Raw genomic sequence first — 21,312 nt, forward strand, 5'->3', positions numbered from 1 at the left:
CTGTTATCTGGAGCATCTTATAACCAAGCAATAGAGGTGCTCCATTACAGCCAAGCTACACTGGCTGTTTATAACTCAAAAGCCCTTTTAGACTATATTCAAGTACTGCAAGTCAGACCTAATTTTCTCCCACTCTTCTGGTTTCAGAGCTTCTTGGCAGTTTGGGTTCTGGAAGCTTTTTGTGCAGCAATTAGGACTGGAATCTTTCTGATTTTACATAAGAAATAATGCAATTTCTCTCTCCCGCCCACGCCGAAGAGACAAGGAAAGCTCACATTGCAGGTCACAGATCACATTCTGGAACAGAAGTCAGTAGCTTGATTATTTGGGCCTGGGCCGGGAATCTCGCTTTTCAAATTCCAGTTGAAACTGAAGCCTGTGGGTGGCATTAGGTGAGCTGCTCTCTCCCCACCCAATAAGAGAAGAGCAGTAGCTTACTTCGCAGGCTTGCTGATCTTCTCCGCAACAGCTATAAAATGCTCTAAATGCTCAACCACAGGAGAAACTGACATACCTTGAGGCTACGCTGAAGAAACAACAAGATGAGGCATTGATGGTTGTGTTTGTTTTAATCTCAGAGGAACACAAAAAATAAAAATGATGAATGGGGAAGACAAAAGGGAGGGGAGAGAGAAGTAAGAGTCATGTGCAGGAACAAACCGAAGCCGCCATCTTCCTTGGGCTTCCATATTAACACATTCCCTCCGGAGATACCTATGACTTACAGGCCACTTTGACAACCGCTTTGACAAAGGCCCAGACAAAATAGAGGTGGCAGCAGCAAAGACCAGAGCACTTATCCGTGCAGTTGCTATATGGAACGACCCAATTCATGGTCTGCGGGGAAGAAAGGCTGCAGCCAGTCCCCAGAAGGAGCCTGGTCCCATGCCTGCCTGTCCACACAATGGAGAAGGAAGCAGAGGCCTGGTCTACACAGATGCAGCAGAATGCAGAGGGGGTGAGAAGGTCCAAGTGGACTGTACCGCTTCTGGCTGCAGGCGTGGGTAAGAGGTCGCATGTCTCAATAGGCTATGAAAAAAAGCCAAACGCCAAACACATGCACGCACACTCCCTGCAAGTAGAAAACTAACACATGGGGGGAAGGCTGGGCTTGGAGGCCCCTGAGCTGTTCAATTTTATTTGCAGGGATTTTTGTATTTAAATATACAAGACCATTCAAAAATGGTGCATGTGCATTCTGCAGTTGTTAAGTGGTACAGTTCACTCGACCACCTCAGAACTTTCTCTCTTCATTCTGGCATGAACAAGACCAGGCCTGAGTTCTGCCCGTTAGCACGTCCAAAGGTTAAGCCGAAAAAGGAACAGTGGAATCCCTCCCGCGAGGGGCAAGCAAGAGGCAGTTTTGCTGTTTGAGCAGATCCTTAAAGATGGGTCCAATGCAAATCTGTTTATGAAAAGATTATTGCCTTCTGCTTCTCTGGCAGTGACAATAAAGAAGCCATCCTGAAAGCACCGGCCTATTCTAAGCAATCTCCACTGCTGCCTCTTACTCTGCCAGTGTGAATGGGAGCAGCTCTGGCACCAAGCCACATATCTGGCCCTCTTTGGGATCAGAGCTGGGCAGCGCCTGCAGCCTGGAGGGCACTGGCCAGCCGTCAGCAGCTGACAAGGGAAGGGCACGAAGTGGGCCAAAGGTGGAGCAACCCTACATGGGAGGCTTTCGCCTTGCATAGAAGCCACGCTTGGTCTCAGCTGAATCAGTCCCGAGTTCAGCATCAGCCAGGAGCAGCAGCCCAGGCCGCTGCAACAGCCGCTCGAGGGGCCAATGAGACAGCCTCGCCCTGAAAACAGGAAGGAGAGCCATGCCCCCCCTTTGGGGCTGCCGTGGTCGGCCAAGAGTCCCATGAGGAGTGGAGCATCTTGTGGTTCAGGAAGGGCAATCGTCCAGGCCCCCTGCAGAGAGACGGCCACATCTCTGCTGAGCAGAGCTCCATCCCACCAGAAGAGCTGGGAATGAGGCAGGGTGGGGGCTGTCCTAATCCCATGTGGTCCCAGCACCGCTCTTGCTGCTGCTGCCGCCGCTGCCAAACAATGAGGACTGTACGGAGAGGGGCGAAGTGAGCCGGCAAAGTCCACACAAGGGACAAGACACTTGGACACCATGGGAGGCAATGCTAGCCCTTTGCCCGAAGGTCCTTTAGGAGAGACATCCCGTCTCTGGCTGCCAGCCCACATGGGAGGCTCCTTTGAATGCGCGGGGGTGGGGGGATAAGAGACCCTTTGCTGTTCAACAGCATGGCCCCCCGCTGGAAGTGAGGATGAGAGCCTGGGCCCCTGGTGAAAGGGAGGGGCCCTGTAGCAAGACAGGACAGACGGGATTCGGGGAGCGGCCTCAAAAAGGTGCCAGCCACCAGGGCTAGGAGGGGGCACTGGGCTCAACAGGTTCCACTACCAGACGGGGAGGTGCTAAGAGGGCGGCTGTGGCCACACCCCAAAAGCCAGCTTGCAGCAGCTCAATGCGGATCAGAAAGGGGGCGGGATCAGAAAGGGGGCGGCACCAGCAGCTGCGAGGCGCACGCACCCTCTGAGCAGCAGAACCCGATCCGAGGCACTGCCTGGGCTTCAAGAGGAGCTGCCTGTGATTAACGGGGGTGTGCTTCTGCGAGTGCTGTGAAGAACAGAAGGCTGCCGTGCCCCTCCCTCAAACACCGCCCGTCAGTGTAGCAACAGAACAAGATGGAGCCAACGTGCAGAGGACGATGATAGCGGAGAGGATGGCCAAAGGAACAAAAGGGATTCCAAAAAAATATACAACATGCGAGTAATTCCTGGTGAGGCAGGAAGCCCCTCCGCCACATCAGCGCCCCAACTCCAGCAGAGCCAGAGAGCTGTGCACATGCTGAACAGGGCAGGTGACTGGCTGGGGAGGAGCAGTCCCAGGCTGCGTCTGAAGGACACACTGCAGTCATCCACTGCCACTCCGCTCTGCTCCCCATCCCTGCCTGGCAGTGCTGATGGGATGCTGGAGCCGGATTTAAGGTACAGAGCTCTGTGGAATGATCGCCTGGGTGGGGCAGAAGAAGTTTCTTTCTGCCTCCCCAACCTAGAGAAACGTGAGTGCCAGCAGCATGAAAGAGGGACCCTGACCTTGGTTGCGCCACTAAGATGGCTCCAGCGGGATGCGAGCTGGGACAGGCTCTACATCACAGAGGAGGGAGGTGTGGTGGCGGCGGTGATGGATGGGAATGCCAACCAATCTGAGAGCTCAGATACAAATGCTCCCTGCAAATACTGCAACAGCACAGAACACCGTCTCATAATACCTTTGTTTTAAGCCTTTGGCTACCACCCAGTTCATTACCACAGTGTGTGTGTGTGTGTGTGTGTGTGTGTGTGTGTGTGTTTGGGGGGCAGGGAGAGAGCAGGGAAAGGCTGAAATCAGGTGACCAAAATACTAATTGGCAAGGAGGCAGCCACACTGGGATCTCAGTTGTACCTTAAAACTGCTGTGTACCTTCACTCCACCTATGGGAGAGAGGGGCACCCCCCACTTTGCGCAGGAGGGGCACGGTGCAGGAGGAAGGGGAAGGCCAGAGAAAGGAAACCGACGGGAGTGGAGGTGGATTGCCATGGCTTCCAATTGCAGCTGACAGGTCAAGGGTTAAAGACCATAGGTGGTGACCGCTTATCTCCTCTCCCTGCAACAGTCTTGAGTAGTTCTGTTTAAATCCTGGGCAGAAGCTTCTCGATGAATTCTTTCACAGCCATCATCTCCTGCGCAGATGACAAGAGGAAGGAGTGTGTTTTACACCCAGAGACCAAGGCAGAGAGAGGAGCCACCCAATCTCCACCCCCAAAGAACAGACCCAAAGCATTAATCAGCAACAGCCCCATTCATGTGCTCAGAGAGTGTCAAGCTTCTCTATATCCCAAGGAGGGCCAGAAACATTACTAAGAAAAAAATGTTCCAAAAACAGAAATGAGAACTCAGCATCTCATGAGTTCAGGAAAAAAAATTGGCCAGTTTTCCCACTATGCTGCATGAAGTGCTACTATAAATGCATTTCGGTTTGTAAAATTTAAGCAGTCTTTTGGCAACAAATCGGTCTGTAAGACAGCTCAGAACAATTTTAAATGCAGATCAAATTCAAACATCAGTCGAAGATAAGATTACATAAAAAGAATCATTACAAGCAACACCTCATTTATTTAAGGCAAATAAAGACAAATAACCTTGGCATCAGCTTTGACAGACTGCAGCCCACTCGTGTCAGATGCATCTGACAAAAGGTTGACGTTGTGATGTATTTGCCAGCCTTTTTAAGGTGCCACAGGACACATTGTTTTTACTAGTGCAGACTGACACTGCTGCCTCTTTGTAATTAATCCATGGTTGTATTTTTTAAGCAACCACATATCAAGTTAAAACAGCCAATTGCAGCAGCAAAACATAAACATGTTGACATCAGAATCACAACAAGCCCAACTGACAAACCCTCAGAGACAGACAGGTCTGAACGGTGGTCTCAGAAAACCGCAGTGCACAGGCCATGATAAGGGCCCCGTGGCAGAGGATGTTCAGTAAGGAGGGCCACAACAAAGATTGCCCCGTTTCTGGTTGCCATCAGCTGAACCTCTGAAGGCTTGGGTGCTAGGAGCTGGGCTGACTGAATGTTCCAAGAGTAAGGCGTGGGGCAGGGGTGGGCAACCTCGGCAGATCCAGGCAAAAAAAGCTGCAATTTTCCTTGAAAACAAGGCACAGGGCGAGTGCGTGCTTTGTTTTCAGGCAAAATCGTGTTCTCGGGAGGCTTCCAAGAGTGCAATTTTGATTGAAAATGAGATATACCTTAAAACAAAACAGCCCCTTTTTTGCTGCCACGCTGCCAAATTTCAGCAGCAGTGGGGCCTGCAAAAAGGCTGCTTGGGGGGCATGCATGTGGCCAGCATGCTACCCACCTCTGGCATAGGGAATTCATACAGGAGAGGGTACCTTCACCCCAATTTCCCAGCATGCATCCTGGTTGCAACCAGCCCTCAACTATTAGGAGTGGAACTCAGCTGGACACTCCAGGAAAGAGGCTTAGCAGCTCCCAACTAACCTGAGGGCAAGAGCTGTGCATCACTCCTGGATAGGTTCTGAACTGCACCCTGCCGGGGGACACGACAACCTTCAGCTTTTCAGCAGTGAGGGCTCCAAAGCGTACTGGGATCATGGGGTCCATCTCCCCATGGCACTGCAGAATGGGGATGTCTTTGTTCATGCTGTTATTTGCCGCCTATAATAACGATGATGACAACAGCTTACTCAGCAAGTGCAGCGAGTAAGGAATCCAAACTTGAAGAATGATGTTATGGCACCATGGATTCCATCTATTTCCTATGCTGAAATTCTTCAAACTTTTGATAAAATTTCAAGTATAGTTGTCAACTTTTTTTCTGATTAATACGCACATACACACAAAATGACATACACTCACACACACTCCTTTTATATGTTGTATAACTTGTATTTTTACTTGCATTAGGTATTGTGCTCCAACGTAGATGTTCCAAAAGCATATCAGTTACAAAGATTTATAATTACTGAATTCCTTTGTTTCTTTAGTGATTGTGATTTATTATTATGTTCTTTTTGTTGTCTATTTTTTTTTTTAGAATAAAATAAAATTTCATGATAATAATAATAAGCAGCAGCACAGGAGCACCAAGCTGTAAACAACCCAGAAGAATCAAAAGAGATACAGTGTGCTCTGGGAAACGTAGTATCTTTTCAGGTCCTTATGGAGGATGAGTTCTCTTGAACAGGCACTTCCTGTTCAGCGCCTCCCAGGCATGCATCTCCTCCCACCCACAGGACGACAATTCGAAAATAGGGCTGATGCCACAGTACCTGGGGGAAGGTCTTGTGCAGGGGGAGCCAGCAGCTGAGGGCCACAATGCCAGCCAGTTGGTGTGGGGAGGTGAGTGCCGTGTAGAGAGAGAGAGCACCACCCTGGAGCACAAGCGTAGAGAGAGCAGGTCAGAGCTAGTTCCAAAGAGGACCCTCCACTAATGCCAGCTTCTGTTATGAGCCTGGCTCCCCTGCCCACTCCAAAAATAGAAAACTGAAGCCCTTGTTGGTTCTTAGAAGACCCCACGTACACTAAATGCATGGCACATGAACACACACACCACACGTCCCTCAGCAGAGGCCACACTCCCCAAACACAGGACCAGAAAATCACTCCCCGCCTCAAATTAACTGCCTGATAGAGATTTAAACCTTGCAAAAATAAAAAGTCAAAATTCTGCAACTTGAATATATTACACACACACACGTTTCCAGTGCTTATTTTGTATGAAACACTCTGCTTGTAAGAAGGGGGGAATAATTAGCTAGCAGAGCTGAAGATCCACTCCTGAAGTCCTGTTGGAAGCCCGGGGTAGGAGTGGGGGCACAAGATCTTACCAGACACTGCCTAAAAATGCATGTGTAATTTCCCAGAGCTGTAAGAGCTGGAAACTTTTAAAGGGGGAAACTAAAAGCAGAGATACTCAGGATGCTGCATCCTCTGTCATACTTATTTTAATGCTTCGGGGCCTTACTATGGCAGGTCTCCTTGGAGCAGCTGTGCGCATCCAAAGCAAAGCCTCCACTAGAAGCGGAACATCTCCATTCCCCACTCTCCAAGTGAGGCAGCAGTAACTAGCTTTGCATGTGCCCCTCTGATGCTCCACTTCTGTTGCCAATCTTGCTGTCCACACACACAGGCGTGCCGTGACAGGGATGCAACAACCCCCTCCAAGCCTGTCTGCCCTTCCCTCACCTGTGAAAAGCCCCCCAGGATGATACGGTTGGCTGGGATCCCATTCTTTATTTCATGCTCAATTACTGCTTTAACTGGAATGCAGAGAGAGAGAGAGAGAGGACGAGTAAGTTCAAGGTGGCACAATAGCACAGGCCTTGTACTTGGTGCCAAAAGCTACGTTGTCTGCACAATAAATTATGAAAACAGTCCATTGGCGGAGATTTTGCACAGTGTGCTTCAAAATGTCATGTTTTAAAAAGAGCTTAGTATTTTTCTCTGCAAGGCCTGGCGTGGCAGAGATCAAGGGGAAAGGAAGGGAGTTTGCAAATTACAATATGGTAAGGAGCATGCGAGGATCATGCATCTGATGAACTCGGCTCTGCGCCATGGAAGCTGATGCCACAAAGGAGACGTTTGCCTTGAAGGTGCCACATGACTGCAATGGTTTAGCTGCAGTGGACTGGCACAGCCACCGCTCTGAAATCTCCAGCTTGCTAGTGAGCTCCCAGGTCGCAGGCTTCCCAATTCACAGACCGGGCTACTATGGTGCATCAAACAAAGCAGGCGAATACTTACCTCCAACACCAGAAGCTACTCTTCTTCTTCAGTGTTGAATGTACCATGAAGGAAGACAGTACAAGAGTGTCCAATGTCTGCAAAACAGGAGCTGGCCTAGGGAGCCCTGGCTCCTTCTCATGCCTCCTTCCCGCTGGAGCGATTCCTTTCCTCTCCACCTTTCCTTGCCAGCATTAACCAAGACCAGCCACAGGGCAGGGCTGGAGCTGAGTGGCAAGCACACCTGCTTTGCACAGAGAAGGACCCCGCCATCTCCAGCCAGGCCTGGGAAAGAATCCTGTCTGAAACCCTGGAGCAACCCTACCAGTCAGTGTAGACAATACTGAGCCAAGGGACTGGCTGTAGAAGGTAGGGGTGCAGAACCTCAGGGCCAGGGGCCAAACCCGGTCCGTGTGGGATTCCCCAGATGGCCATGCCACCTGACCCCACCCCACTTCCCTGACCGCTGATTGTTTGGTGATTTCCTGTCTTATGTGCCATCCCATCTCCCGCATGCTATAAGGCTGAAATGCCCCTCCTGAGGCTACGTTACTGGTAGCTTTAAGCTATAATATGCTATTTTTTTCATATTTTTTGCCCCATGCTTTTGCCTTCAGCCCTTCCCTCCAGTGGAACATGGCCCCCAAGGGCTTCGCCAAAATTGAATTTGGCCCTTGCGCTGAGAGAGGTTCCCCAACCCTCGTATAAGGCAACATTCCATGTTCCTAACCAAGATTTTGTGTTACAAGCGCACCACACAAGCTATGGTTACTACAACCAGATTCCCGCACAAGCATGGCTCCAATCTCAGTTTCACATGGAAACTGTGGTCTTGGTGCCTGTGCAATAAAACCATGGTTAATGCTGGCAAGGTGGGGTGGGGGAGAGAGGAAGAGAATCTCTTCGGAGAAGGAAGGAAGGAAGGAAGGAAGGAAGGAAGGAAGGAAGGAAGGAGGAATGCACATTCCTGAGGATGGCTCCTGATACTCCAAACGGAGTCTGCAGGGAACAGAGTAACATCTGCACCAAGATTTTGTTTCCATGCATTCAGAATGTAAACATTCCCAACCAACTCATCGACTTTACTATCTGCAAGAATACAGAAGCGGAGCTTCTGAACTAGGAGTGCAGGAAGGGCAGGCACTCTTCCTGGCTCAAGGAAAGGAACCCAAGTGACTTTTCAAATGCCCGCAGATATGATTCAGAGGAATACAGGCCAACCCCGAAGCTGCCCCGAGCAAGCTTCTCTTACTGTTCTCAGCAGCTTTTTTTATTCCAGTTTCATCCTCAGGTGCGTCTGGACTTAGGCCCATCAAATCAAACCTGGAAAGGGAAGAAAGGGAAAGTCAGCCACAGTTCTCTCTCCACTTGGCCCTACCCAAGCAAGCAGGCAGAAGGTTCTATTGTGCAGCGGCAGCTTGGCAGAATCATGCCAAGCTCTGTTGTATGAAAGCATCGTAGTAGTGACTGAAGGAGGGCTCTAGCAACCCCACTGGGAAAGCTGGAGAGGGTTCCACCGACCACTCTCTCTGGTATCCCCCCGACATGCACAGATTCACAGACATCCATTCTGCCAGGTCTTGGAAGAGAGCCAGCCTAATTCCCCCTTATTTTTTAATGAACAATACAAATCAATGCCATTGCCCAGAAAAGCAGCTAGAGCCAGAGGCTGCACAGCAGGTGGCAATGAGTGGAGGACAACCCTGCCCAAACCTGGTCCCTCCAGATGTGTTGGGCTGCAATTCCCATCCTTCCCAGCCAGTTCCTGGGTTGTTTCCAGAGGCTGAGCAGGGTGGGAGGGAAACAGGTGGGCAGCACCAAGTTCGCTCGCTCCCATGCACTCCTGCCAACTCCTGGGTTAAACAACCCAGGAATTGGCTGCGATGTGTGAACCAGCTCATGGTGCCCACCTCATCTGAGTGAAGGCATGGCCACTGGCACCCCTAGGCACAGCCTGTGCCATGGTGTACCACTATAGCCCGCTAAGGGAGGGGTCGACCCTCTCCATTCCCATGTCCCTCAGAATACCCGCCCTGGGGCTTCAAACTGCATCAAATGCAAAGCTATGCTCCATCTAGTGGCCAAAGATGGCACAAGCTTCACACACAGAGACTTGTTTAAATTTATTAAAATTAATGCATTGTAAAACCCAAATAACCAGGAGGTAAACACCCCTAGGGTCCCCTTAGTAAGCATGTCAAGTTTCAGGTGTCCAAGTTTCACAGTCTTGGAGCTATGGTGCTGACAGATATTCTCCTTCATTATGACAGGTGACATGCCAGAGTAAGGAGGTGCATGGAGCAGGAGACAGCCCAGGGCAGCAAGTGGGAGATGGCAATTCAATTAATACCGTTCTATACTAACCAGGATGGCATGACCATCTTCATGTTGAGGGTGACAGGGATCCTGGGCCTGCAGAGGAAGAGGTAGGCAGACCATGACAAACCAAGCAGGACTACAAATTATAAGGCACCAAATGAACCTAAGAAACCTGGACTCACCCAGACACACCAAGAGAACCTTCTTGTGCATTGTATACCTCTGGGGTCAGACTGCACATGACCCAGCCCTGGCTACAGAGCCAGCAGCTGTGGAAACTTCCTCCGGACACCCACTGTGCTGGACGTTAGGACTGTAAAGACGCAGGAGGCAAAGATCTTTCCATAAGCATGGCCTGCCCCACCTCCACTGTAAAACTACAGGCAGTCCCTCCTGGATCAGGCAGTGTTTGGTGTGGTTGCCTAGCAGCCCAACCTGGGACCTGGACATTTGGGGACTGAGCTAATCCTGGGCTCGGTGCTTTTACTGGGGAGTTGCCACAGAACTGACAGCCATTTCTTTGGGCTGGAAGGCTCAGGGGTTTGCCCCTGCCAAGGTGGGCCCAGGACTGGGGAGAGCGTCTCTGTTACCAGTGACAGAAGAAGCTGAGCTCGGGGCAGGGGGGCAGTCACTGAGCCACTCCAATTGGTATAGAACCTGCCTCAGAAGGTGCTGCAAGAACAGTCATGGCTGCCCTCTAAGGTAAGGGGAAGAACAGGGGCCAGGGAGGGAGAAGAGGGAGCTTAGCAGGCTCAAAGCAGAGCAGTGTGACTCTTCCCAGTAACTACTGCCAGTGCCTACAGATAGAAAGCTGGATCCAGATTTACTTCTACTCAGAACAGACAATCGATTTCCATGGGTCTCCTCTAGGTGAGACTAAATCTGGATCCAACCCAGAATGTGGGAGGACAAGGTAGGTGCTACTGGAAAGCTCTTCTGGGGGCCCTTTTGCTCATCCTGCCTTTACCATTAGCCAGATCAGGTCCAGCAGGTGCCAAGGAAGGGAAACTCACACCTGTGCATCACCTTGGACACCAGCCTCCCCACCTGTTCAGTTGCACTCCAGCTGGCGTGCCTCCACTGCATTTGCTGGCAGGCTCTGGTGCCAGCATGCAAGAGGCAGGCACCCTGCAGTGGCTGCGGTCCAGGCTGGGGTTAGACATTCTTGAGTGGGCATCTGCAGTTCAGATGGGGGCTACCTGGCAGCCACTGGTGGAGACTGGGATACAACGTTAATGTACACAGCCCCTGCAAAGGTTAGGGTACGGGACAAAGGCACAGACAAAATTATTAGTGAGCCTCCTTTGGAAGCACTTGGCACCGATTATGTTCTCCCACTCACCCCCAAGTGAGCCCATGTCACAGCATGGGGTGGGAAGGCTGTGTGCTTTTGAACTTCAAGAACTTGGGCTAATTTCCTGGACCCTTTTTGAAAGGAGTAAATAAGGTGGCATCCCATCTTCTGGGTTCTGGCTCTAACTGGGTGATCTGGGCTAATCCATGAGTGTTATGAGAGGCTATGGGAGTGGAGGTTGTTGTGTTAAAGATGAGAGGAGTCCTGCTGTCAAGAATGCGGTTGGCTAGCAAGATCTTCTGGGCTCCTTCTAGCCCATGAGATTAGAAGCTCAGGGATGCCACAATTACATGGTTTATGATTGGAGGCTCTTTGCCAAGGGGAAGATTTCAAGTGGGCAGCCCAAACTCAAGCCACCATAGCCCCTAAAAAGCGCCACACAGTTGCAATAGGGAAGTGTTACACTCACCTTGAGACAACCAGAGCTGACTCAAACCAACAAGGAAAGCATTGGGATACAGCTGAGATTCTGTCTCAGCACCAAGATTTTTAAAAAGATGTGGACCCCAACAGGAAAATATCACACCCTGATTCCACTAAGAGATTCTATACTGCATTGCGCTTGAGGCAGTAAAGCCTCCAAAGCTGATTGGCCAAGCTGTTGTGATGAGCACAAGAAGAGCCCTGCTGCCTCAGGCCAACGGCCCAGCACCCTGGTTCGCACAGTGACCAACCTCCCAGAAGCCCAAAAGCAGGACATGAGGGCAGTAGCCCTGACACACGATTGCTCCCTGTAACTGGTATTTGGAGGCACGCTTCCTCTGATCCTGGAGGCAGCACATGATACGGAAGGTTCCACATTCTCAGTAAACAGGGCTGCCAGAATGTCTGCAGTCCATTTCCCATGAGTGAGAAGAACATCTTCAGTTTGGCTGGGATTAAAACCACACACAGGCCCCGGGGAGAGGAACAGCTTTGTAGGGCAAGATGAGGACTCCTAGGAAGATAGAGACCCCAAATACAAGGTGGGATAAAAGGGGGTGGAAAGCAGGCTGTAGGCTAAGAAAGAAAAATCCAAAGGAAGGGTAGAGGCTTGAGGGAAAAGACAGGTGTAAGGAGGAGCTGGTGAGGGTTGAACTTCACATATTTCAATGGCCAGCCAGTTCTGTGGCTGCAAGCTTCTAGTAGCAATATATTCTAGGTCTGTATGACAGCCCACCGTGGGTTATTTAACCCACACTGAGGCTGTGGTGTATGTGGCTGCCATTCTGAATATGCAACCCCTGCTCAGGGGTTGTTGTGTTGTGCAAACCCGGCAAGCGAGGGTTATGTGAGGGTTAAACAACCCTCACATAAGCCATCGTCTGTTGTAACCCTTGCATAGCCCATGCTTGGTGGGTTCACATGACATAACAACCCTCAAGCAGGGGCTGGACATGCAACATGCCACCCACGGGTGCCGTGGCTCATCATGGGTGAAATAACCTACAATGAGCTGTGATGTGTCATCCGAAGCTGGTCTCCGAGTCAGCAGGGAAGCTTGATTTCTCTTTGAAATAAGCACCTGTGTCATGCAGCAATTCACCTTCTTGGGTCCAGCTCTCTGCTTGTAGCACACAAGCCTACTGATCCAGTGGCACCCCAACTCTAGCATGCCTTCCAGAAAAAACGTTTACTGGTACTGACCATTACAGTCTTTCCAGCACCAGATTAAGATGCTTCTATTTGTGCTGACATTTATATAGGGTTATGTTGTCTTAGTCTGCTTGTAATTCTATGGGCATTAGCTGCCTTTTTGTGCGTAATGGCTATGAAGGATATTGTTTTATCATTATTTGTATTGTGCTTAAATTAGTTTTATGTCTGTTGCGTATCGCCTTGGAATCCATTGGATGAAAGGCAAAGGCAATACTTACGCATGAGGGCAGATGTATTTCACATAAGGGAGCCGGATGGAGGAGAGGGCCTCAGCCCAGCTGTGCCTGAAGTAGGGAAGGCAAAGAGAAGAAAGATCAGAACTTGCACTGCACAGCATGCAAATGAAAGGCAAGGAGAAGCGAGCTTTTCTCAATGCCCGTCTGCCCACCCCACCTATCCTCAGAAAAAAGCTGTTCTGTTGGAAAGGTACATTGGGACATGCCCACAGCTATCAATTTCTCTGCATAAAGCAGGGGTGGGGGGAATGTGCGACACTCCAGATGTTGCTGGACTGCAACTCTCATCCACCCTAGCCATCAAAGCCACTGGGGAGGGGTGATCTGGAAGGCGACACTCTCCCCATCTTTGCTTCAAGGCTCAAAGCAGCTCTCATACCCTATTTCAGTAGCAACAGTCTTGTAAGGTAGGTCAGTATTATCTTCATATTGGCACAGGAATCAAGCATATGATTCCCCAGAGAGCCGCACACACCACATCATCCAGAAAGGCTGCATCATCTATACGTTTTTTTCTGAACGTAGAGATTGCAAACGCCTCAGAGCCAGTCTGTGTTAAAGGCTGTATCATGCTCTATGGGCACAGCTGCCACTGGAGAGACTCCTTCCTGCATTCTGGACAGAGAGCCTTGTTTAGGTGACTCCTCCTCACCAGCCTTGCTCAGCTGCTTAAAAAGTCGCATGGCTGACTTAGCATGGGCAGTGTGCGTACCAAGTTAAGGCAAAGAGCAAAGCATTGCAATGGGTAGAGCCACCCAGTTTCATTTGGAAGAAGCTCAACATCTGGGTTTCATCAAAGGACTGGGGGCGGGGCAGATGGAAACAGATGCACAGCTCAATGGCAGAGCCTGTGCTTTGCATGCAGAAGGACTGAGGTTTAACCCCAGCATCTCCAGGTAGGGCTGGAAAAGACCCCCTGCCTGAAATCCTGGAGAGCTACAGTCATTCAGTGTAGACTAGGGCTATGCACCTTGGTGCCCTCCGGATGTTTTGGCCTACAAGTCCCATTGGACTAGCCAGCATGGCCAAATGTCAGGGATGATGGCAGCAGTAGCCCAAAACATTTGGAGGGCACCCTTGGTATAGACCAGCCTTTGGTACCTGGTGCCCTCCAGGTGTGTTGGACTGCAGCTCCCATAATTCCTAGCAAACATGCCCATTGGAATTATGGGAGTTGCAGCCCAACACTTCTGGAGGGCACCAGGTTGGGGAAAGATGGTGTAGACAAGACTGAGCTGGATGAACCAATGTTCTGACTCAGTAGAAGGCAGCTTCCAATAGTCCTTCCTCTGCGAAACCATGCTTTGGATCAGTAAGTTGTGGCCGCTCTCTCTCAGCACCTCCAGAAGCCAGTCCTTCCCTTATAAATATTATCCTCCTCATGTTGGCTAGGATACCAATCTGCTAATATTTTCCAGCTAGAGACAAGTTCACTGGTCTCTTTCTGGTCCAGACTGCTGTAGTACAGAGGAAATTCCCCTGCCCTCCCCACCCCCTCAGTCACCAGCACAGCTCTGACTGCACAGTAAGGGCCAGCCCACCCCTCCCCTCAGCCACACCCCAGTACTCACCCCGAGTCCCCGAGCCCATGTAAAAAAATGACCTGTGAAATCGAGCAGAAAATAAACGCATTAGCCAGCACAACAAGTGAGAAAGTGCTAGCAAAGCACACCAGGAAGCATCCTGTGAGGCCAATTAGTTGCAAAAAGAAAGAAAGATGAAGAAGCAGATTATGCAGAAGGAAAAAAGCAGGAAGAACTGAACCTTAAGGCGGGATGGAAAGGCTGAGAACAGAGAATATGCATGTCACCAAATCTGCCTGTGCCCCAAGTGTAATCAGGTAATAGTCTCCGCGCCCCCATCACTGGAATAGGACTTGCTAAGTCACTGAGAACACATCTGCCTCTGAAACTGGAGGTCAAGCACACAACCTGAGATGAGCCACTTTGTCTGCATTTCACGAAAGGAACAGAGAGTTCCCTCGCCTGGGATTTCTCAGCCTAAGGAGGACACCACTAGCCTGGCACCGGGCAGCAACTGCTGGGTGCCCTCCAAGGGTGCTCTCCAAGGTTATCACCATCAGTGACTTAATCTGATGGGCAGCCATCCCTCGTCTTCTCCCGCATTTTGCCTAGTTCAAGCTCTTGATGTCTTTCCCTTAAAGGAAGTATAAGCATGTGATGACACCATTTCACAGGAGCACAGAATTCAGCTTCCCGACATTCTCAGTTTCCCTTTTTAAAGACAGTGTCTGGCCCTTGTGGCTGCGGAGGTGGAGGTGTAAGAGGTGGTGGGTGATGCCTGCTGAAATCTCAGGAGCCAAAGAGGTGTCTCAAGGCAATTTCCAGCAGTTAGGGCTTCAGGGGCCTACAGAGCTCCTTGCTCCCCTTCCCATCCCCAACAAATAAGTTATGTAAGCATTAAAAGTTGTGCATTAAGATATGCAAAGTAAGAAAAAAAATGTGTAACATTTATGCAGGCTGCAGAATTTCGGAGCCTTGGTGTGGAGGACACACTGGTGTAAAGGTCCTGTTTAAAAAGGAGCCTATCCACAGGATGAAATCCAGCTTTTAGAATTTTCACATAAAAACACTATAGAAATACTCCATCAATATTAACCCTTCTTGACCTACAAGCCCAAGAAGAGGAACTAACCCCCACCTAGGGGGGTTGGCTGTGCTTTGCCTCCCCATTTTTACTGGCAAATGTAAATTCCAGCCTTCCTGAAGGAAAACAGGCCTGTTTGTTAGGCAGGTCAGAGATGTTAGCAATTGGGTTCTGGATTAGAATGTTTCCATCAGCCATCTGCTTGGGCCACTCGATACATCTCAGCAGCCCATGCCCCCATTGCCCAACCTAGCCATCTTTGAGCAGCAATAGGCCCACTTGTGGCCCGGCCTGTTCACACCATCACTTACCCCAGGGTCACCTTTCCTAATCTGCTGCAAGCTCAAGACTGTTCACAAGGCAAGTGATAGAGGAGGCAGACACTTAATATTTACATCTGCTCCCCACCTGTCAGACCACCAGAGGCACTATTTTGACTACTACACAGAGAAGTTTAAAAAAGGAAACCATGAAGGACCGCTGGGACTCACCACCTCCATCCATCAGGGTGGCTGTGGTGGACGATGGCCCAAATTGATATCATGGAAGGCCATCACTCCTCCACGGGCTGTGCTGATGGCCTTGATGAGCTTCAGCAGGAAGCAGGTGGAGACAGAGGGGGTGGCCAGCCAAAGCAGAGGCAGGGAATAAAAGGCTGGAAAGCAGGAGAGCTGGGGGGGGGGCGGTGTGTGGAGGGAGTAGAGCAAGCCAAAAAGCGGGAGGAAAGAGCCAGAATGGAGAGTGGAAGGGCAGAAGGAGAAGGAAATATGAAGTGGAGGGAAGTAGAATGAGACACCAGAGGGAGAGGCTGCAATGACAGAGACACTTAACTTTTGTTCCTGGAAGGAAGGAACTCTTGGGCAACGGCACAGAAAGGGCTGTACAGCCCCCAGCCCCTGATACTCTGAAAAGGAAGCTATCCAGAAGGGAGATCCTATATCCTTAGCAGGTGAATCAGAGCCAAGGGCCCCTAGACAGCTGTGCCAAGGTAAGGACAGTGGCAAGTGAGAAGAGATGTCTTGCTTGACAAAGAGCATCGAGGGGAGTGCTAGGAGAAGAAGCTAATTGCCTAAGGGCTAGCTAGAAGGACCAAGACTGATGGGGAGGAACTGGCCCATGCTTATTTGGAGCCTGGAAGGGGTCTATGCTTTAAAAAAAGTTACAAAGGGGAACAAGACAGACCCTTATAATAGCCAAGCCAGCGCTGTAACTAAGCAGGAATTAAAACAAAAAGCATTTGGTTGAAAGCATTATGGGTTTCTCTGGTTTATGGAACTCCTGGATCAAGGCGGCTTTGGCATGCTCACAGAGCCATTTGCATGAGAAGTTAATTTGGAATGAATGACTACAGCTGCTTCATGGGGATGTACCATAACTGGAATAGCAAAGGGACCTCGGGAGCAGCCCAGCATAGCTCATACTGCAGAACCTGAGATGTGGGATGGGTAGAATCATTCCTTGCTTTTGAAAAATGTGACTTTAATTTTTAATGGACTGCAAATTCCTGGTCTTCATGATTGCGGCCTCTGGGATGGGGACTTGTATATCTTGTACTGTTTTCTTCCCATCCACCCCTGACTTCATGGCCTTAAATCCCCAGAAAACCCATTATTGCCCTAGTTTCATCTTTTCTACATCCCATGCACCCTTCCACTCTCTTACATCAGTCCCGCACCAAAACGGTTCCAAATTCTACAGCCACCTCTTCCCACTCTCCCCAATCAACATACATTATGGGGAAATGTCAAAAGTTCTTGGCAATATCAGGCCTGTTTCACAGGTTTTAATTTTTTCTCCGTGGCACTTCATAGCAAATGGAAGCTGGCTGTCCCACAACTCAATGTTTTGCCCATTCCCAAAGCTCTGAAACATATGGCACTCTGCTCCAAACTTTATTTTCTATCCCTCCTGCCTTTCCACCTGTCCTTTTAAAAAGATGAGCCAAAATTACAATTAAAAATGAAGCATATGTGCACATTTGCATAATATCCCAGGACAAGAACACGCTTTTTACAGTCCTGGAAATCTAGCAGTTTTTCATTGCTGAATTCGAGATGAAGCTGGAATGCAAGAATTTGCTGGCTATCTGATGGATAGCCACGCAAATGTTGAATATGGTACAGAGTGCAGGATCTTGGGCCTCTTGTGATTTGAAAAGACAGACTACTAGTCATTTGGACTGAGCAGAAAAGCTTAAAAAACCCAGGGTGATGGCGGTGACTTGGCAGAGCTAACAGCAGTCAGGTACATGCAGCTTCAGTGCCCAAGAGAGGCCCCGAGGCCACACCCCTACAGTCCCCTCTCCCCACTCTCACAGTGCGTGGGAGGCTGAATTCTGCAAGCAGAATTATAGAAAGTAAGCCGATCTAGACAAATGCGTTTGATTTACATAATGCGTTTCCCTTGCAGAATTCGGACCTTTGCGAAGGGAGAGGGCATTGCTCACTCACACAGACACACACAGGCAAGCAATAAACCACAGGGTGCATCCGATGGTGCAAATACAGCCAGGGCCAGAAACAAGATCGAGGATTAAAGGGGCTTTGGCGCTCTCATGGTGTCAGTGTTTCTGCGGAGCCGCCAGGGCCACAGAAACCCCACAGGGGGAGAAAGCAAGCCTTGGTCATGGATTACCTTGTTAGTACAAGAGGAGCAGCAATGAGGCCAACACACTTTGAGACAATTGGACTAATTACCTGCCAGAGGCAGCGGGGCTGTTTTTGTGCAGGTCCTACATACAAACAACATTGTATGGTTTACTGGAAAGCAACAGAACTGTTTTGATCTCTTCCTGCCCACCCCCTCCCCTCCGCCACATTTCTCTCTACAGAATGTGTGCTACCACTACCCCCTTTCTCTCAAGCTGCCTTTGAGTTATGGGGAGAGCAGCCCCTCTGAGTCTAGCAGCAGTCGAGAGGAGGGAGTGGAGGAGAGAAATCGAGTTAATTCCCCTAATCTTCCTGGAGCCCAACAGATGGTAAGCTTAGGAGAGTGCGCCCTTACCGCTGCAGTCTCCCGCTCTGCCCCTGAAATGGTCACGGCATCAGCAAGGAGGGGGACAGACATGTTGTTACCGCACATACACCAATAGAGGCTTCAGCAGCTCACACCTGCAAGAGAGAGACAGGGAAACACACACCATTATTTATTTAGACAGCATTTTTAACACAGAAGACTCTGCAGCACTTATCTTGTTGGTCCCCCCAATAACACTGTGAGGTAGGTCACTTTTACATTCAGATGACAGAGAACTGCAGCAAGAGGCATGGGAAGGTCACCACCAAATCTGTGCAGGATGTACAAGTCCATGTCCCAAAGCCTCTCTAGTTTTGTCTCCCCCTCTCCCCACCCCCCCCATCAAACCGTCTCCCCTTGCTCTTGTATTTAAAATGAAAGCCAAGATTTTCAGAGCAAGGGTTGTAGCCCCAAAGACACAGGTTTAAAAACGACACTCTTGTCCCCTGGACCACTACAACACAATTTGCAGACACAGAGCTTTGAAGGAGTTCTTTCTACCTGGGAAACTTATTTCAGCTGACTCAGCAGTGACTAGTGGCAAAGGGACCGTCCAGTCTCCAAGTCTACAAATCAAAAAACCAAGCTGGTTTAACAAAGATTTTATATTTCTCACAAGTGCCAATGTCAAATAGTACATCTGGAGACTCAGTTAAGTTTCTAATGAATTTGAAAAGCTAGAAAGAGGGTAAAACCGATTAGACCAGGTGCAAAGAGACAAAAAGATGCACAAGATGTTCAAGAGCAACAAATGCTTTTTTCCTTTTATTATTATTAATATCATTATGGGATTGTTATTATTACTATTTCTTGTTGGCAAAACCTTTAATGTTTATTAATACGCGTTAACTGAATGATAATATATGGCCAATGGAAATGGATTGTTTGTTCCCATTCCTTTGCTATAAGACTGAGGTTATGATACTGAATGATAAGGTTCACTGTTTGTGGTGTAGCAGATTGAAGATTTAATAATACTTGTAATGTTTGAAAGAGTGCTGTATAGGTATAATCTGCAATTGGATTTATATCTGGATATTTGGTTTGTTCTTACTGAAGTTTAATATAATCCTTCCCCCCTCCTTCTTTTGCTATTCTCCTTTTTTCCCCCCTCAGAATACTGTAATGTTAGAAACTGAAGATTCTGATTATGTTGTTGGTGGTGTTTCATTTATAAAAATAAAATAAAAATAAGATTTAAAAAAAAGAGAGCAACAAATGCTTTAAGGCCCAAACCTTTTCAGGTGGTACAGCTCTCCCTGTTAGAGGAATATTCAATACAAAATAAAGCTCTATGTAAAGGAGAAGCGCTCACATAGGCCAAGCTGCCGTAGGTTTCACTGTACTTGGAATACTAACCACCAAGTATTCTCCTGAAGGATTCATCTATACATGCTCAGATTCAGATTATTCATAGCTTTTGCGCAATACATTTTCCGTACAGCTATTACAGTCTACCAGTAAACCCGAGTCACAGCCTTTTGAGATCTATAACAGATTATGTAGTCAAAAAGCATAGTTCTATAGCACAATATTCTATCCCCAAATACCACTGATTGGGGATTTTCCTAGATAGCTTCCCTAGACAATATATTCAATTGCCAACCTGCTCTTAAGAACTACAAAAGTTGTTTCACTAGTATTTTATTAAAAGCTACTTTCCAATAATTTATGTATGGATCTATTTAAAATATGGAATGGACAGAAGAGTAAGAAATACTAGATTCCCAAGTGAGAAAAATACAAAACCAAGAATGTGTGTGTGTGCACGTGTACACACACACACAATCACCCCTAATATGCTAAGAACTGGCTATCATGTGCTAGCTGAGCTTCCCCAATTTCTCAAAGTTGGCAGAGGGAGTGATCCTATGACCACCAGACACTGTCTAGAGGGCCATAGGATTTTAGTTTCTGGGAACCAAGGTCAGAGAGAGCCAGGGCTCCAGACACATTTCCCAGAAACCGCACTCCCCACCCCCTCCCAGCCAGCATGGTTTGCGCTGTGCTGGCTATGACTCCGTGCTCGGAAATGGAGTGGGGAGACAGTGAAAAGGGGGTGGTCCTGGGGGCGGGGAGGAAACTATGGAAGCCATGTTACACAGCTTCCTATGTGCCACACAGCCTCCTTCCCTCCCCCTCCCCAAAGCCACAGGAAAACAGCCGAAATTGGCCATCTAGCCAAAAATGCAGGGTGGCCAGAGCATGGAGGTGAGGATTGCCTCCATGCTATGGCCACCCTGCACTGGATACTCGGCAGCCTCCGACTTCAGAAGCTGCTGACTATCTCAATAGGATTGTGCCCTTAGATGCTTCTCAGGATGCTTCCAAATGTTTTCTAGCTGCTGAGAGGGAGACGGGCACAGGACACTGATTTCATTATTCCTCCTCCAACCCCGGCTGGGTTTCTTTACAACAGTAGCGGGCAAATTGTGGTCCTCCAGATGTCGCTGGACTGCAACTGCCGAGGGATAAGCATTCTATAACATTTTCTGTAGAACTATGGTCAACCAGATTTCTGCTTTTTAAAATAAACGTTATGGTACTCAACTTAGGGCTACTTCACATGCTATTTTTGACATGCTTCTGATGATAATGCACATGATGGCTTCCTTATCATGTTGCTATGTGACACAAGATTACTTTCAGATGTTAGGAATTTTGGGGGCATAGATTTATTTCCATTACATGAAGGAGGCCCTTGGATGAATACATTTAAAGTTGACTTAACAGGGAAAAGTAAATTAAGGCTTCAGTCAGTACAATTTTACCCCTGTTAAAAAGGGTAATGAAAAGCAAATGTGCTAATGAAAACTGCAGTTTAGACCCGTTGTGGTAG

The 21,312-nt window shown here is 48.9% G+C and overlaps 1 protein-coding gene across 2 annotated transcripts in view; it reads right to left on the reverse strand.

The window, feature by feature from the left end:
• Positions 1-551: 551 nt before the first annotated feature.
• LYPLA2 (lysophospholipase 2) overlaps positions 552-21,312 on the reverse strand; it is a 31,411-nt gene continuing 10,650 nt past the window's right edge. Inside the window, exons 1-10 of one of the 2 annotated variants that reach the window (XM_084815941.1) lie at positions 18,975-19,039; positions 18,462-18,568; positions 14,423-14,454; positions 12,834-12,899; positions 9,669-9,716; positions 8,557-8,627; positions 6,768-6,841; positions 5,852-5,953; positions 5,061-5,237; positions 553-3,735 (exon numbers count right to left, since the gene is read on the reverse strand). In XM_084815941.1, the coding sequence (XP_084672067.1) occupies positions 3,685-3,735; positions 5,061-5,237; positions 5,852-5,953; positions 6,768-6,841; positions 8,557-8,627; positions 9,669-9,716; positions 12,834-12,899; positions 14,423-14,454; positions 18,462-18,539 (699 nt within the window). In that variant the 5' untranslated portion in view covers positions 18,540-18,568; positions 18,975-19,039 and the 3' untranslated portion in view covers positions 553-3,684. Of the gene's footprint in view, positions 3,736-5,060; positions 5,238-5,851; positions 5,954-6,767; positions 6,842-8,556; positions 8,628-9,668; positions 9,717-12,833; positions 12,900-14,422; positions 14,455-18,461; positions 18,569-18,974; positions 19,040-21,312 lie in introns of those variants that run through there. The other variant, XM_084815939.1, reaches the window with a different exon arrangement.

This window comes from Heloderma suspectum, chromosome 10 (assembly GCF_057233095.1).
Source record: "Heloderma suspectum isolate Gila_16-S chromosome 10, 16-S_ref, whole genome shotgun sequence".
Classification (NCBI taxonomy): domain Eukaryota; kingdom Metazoa; phylum Chordata; class Lepidosauria; order Squamata; family Helodermatidae; genus Heloderma; species Heloderma suspectum.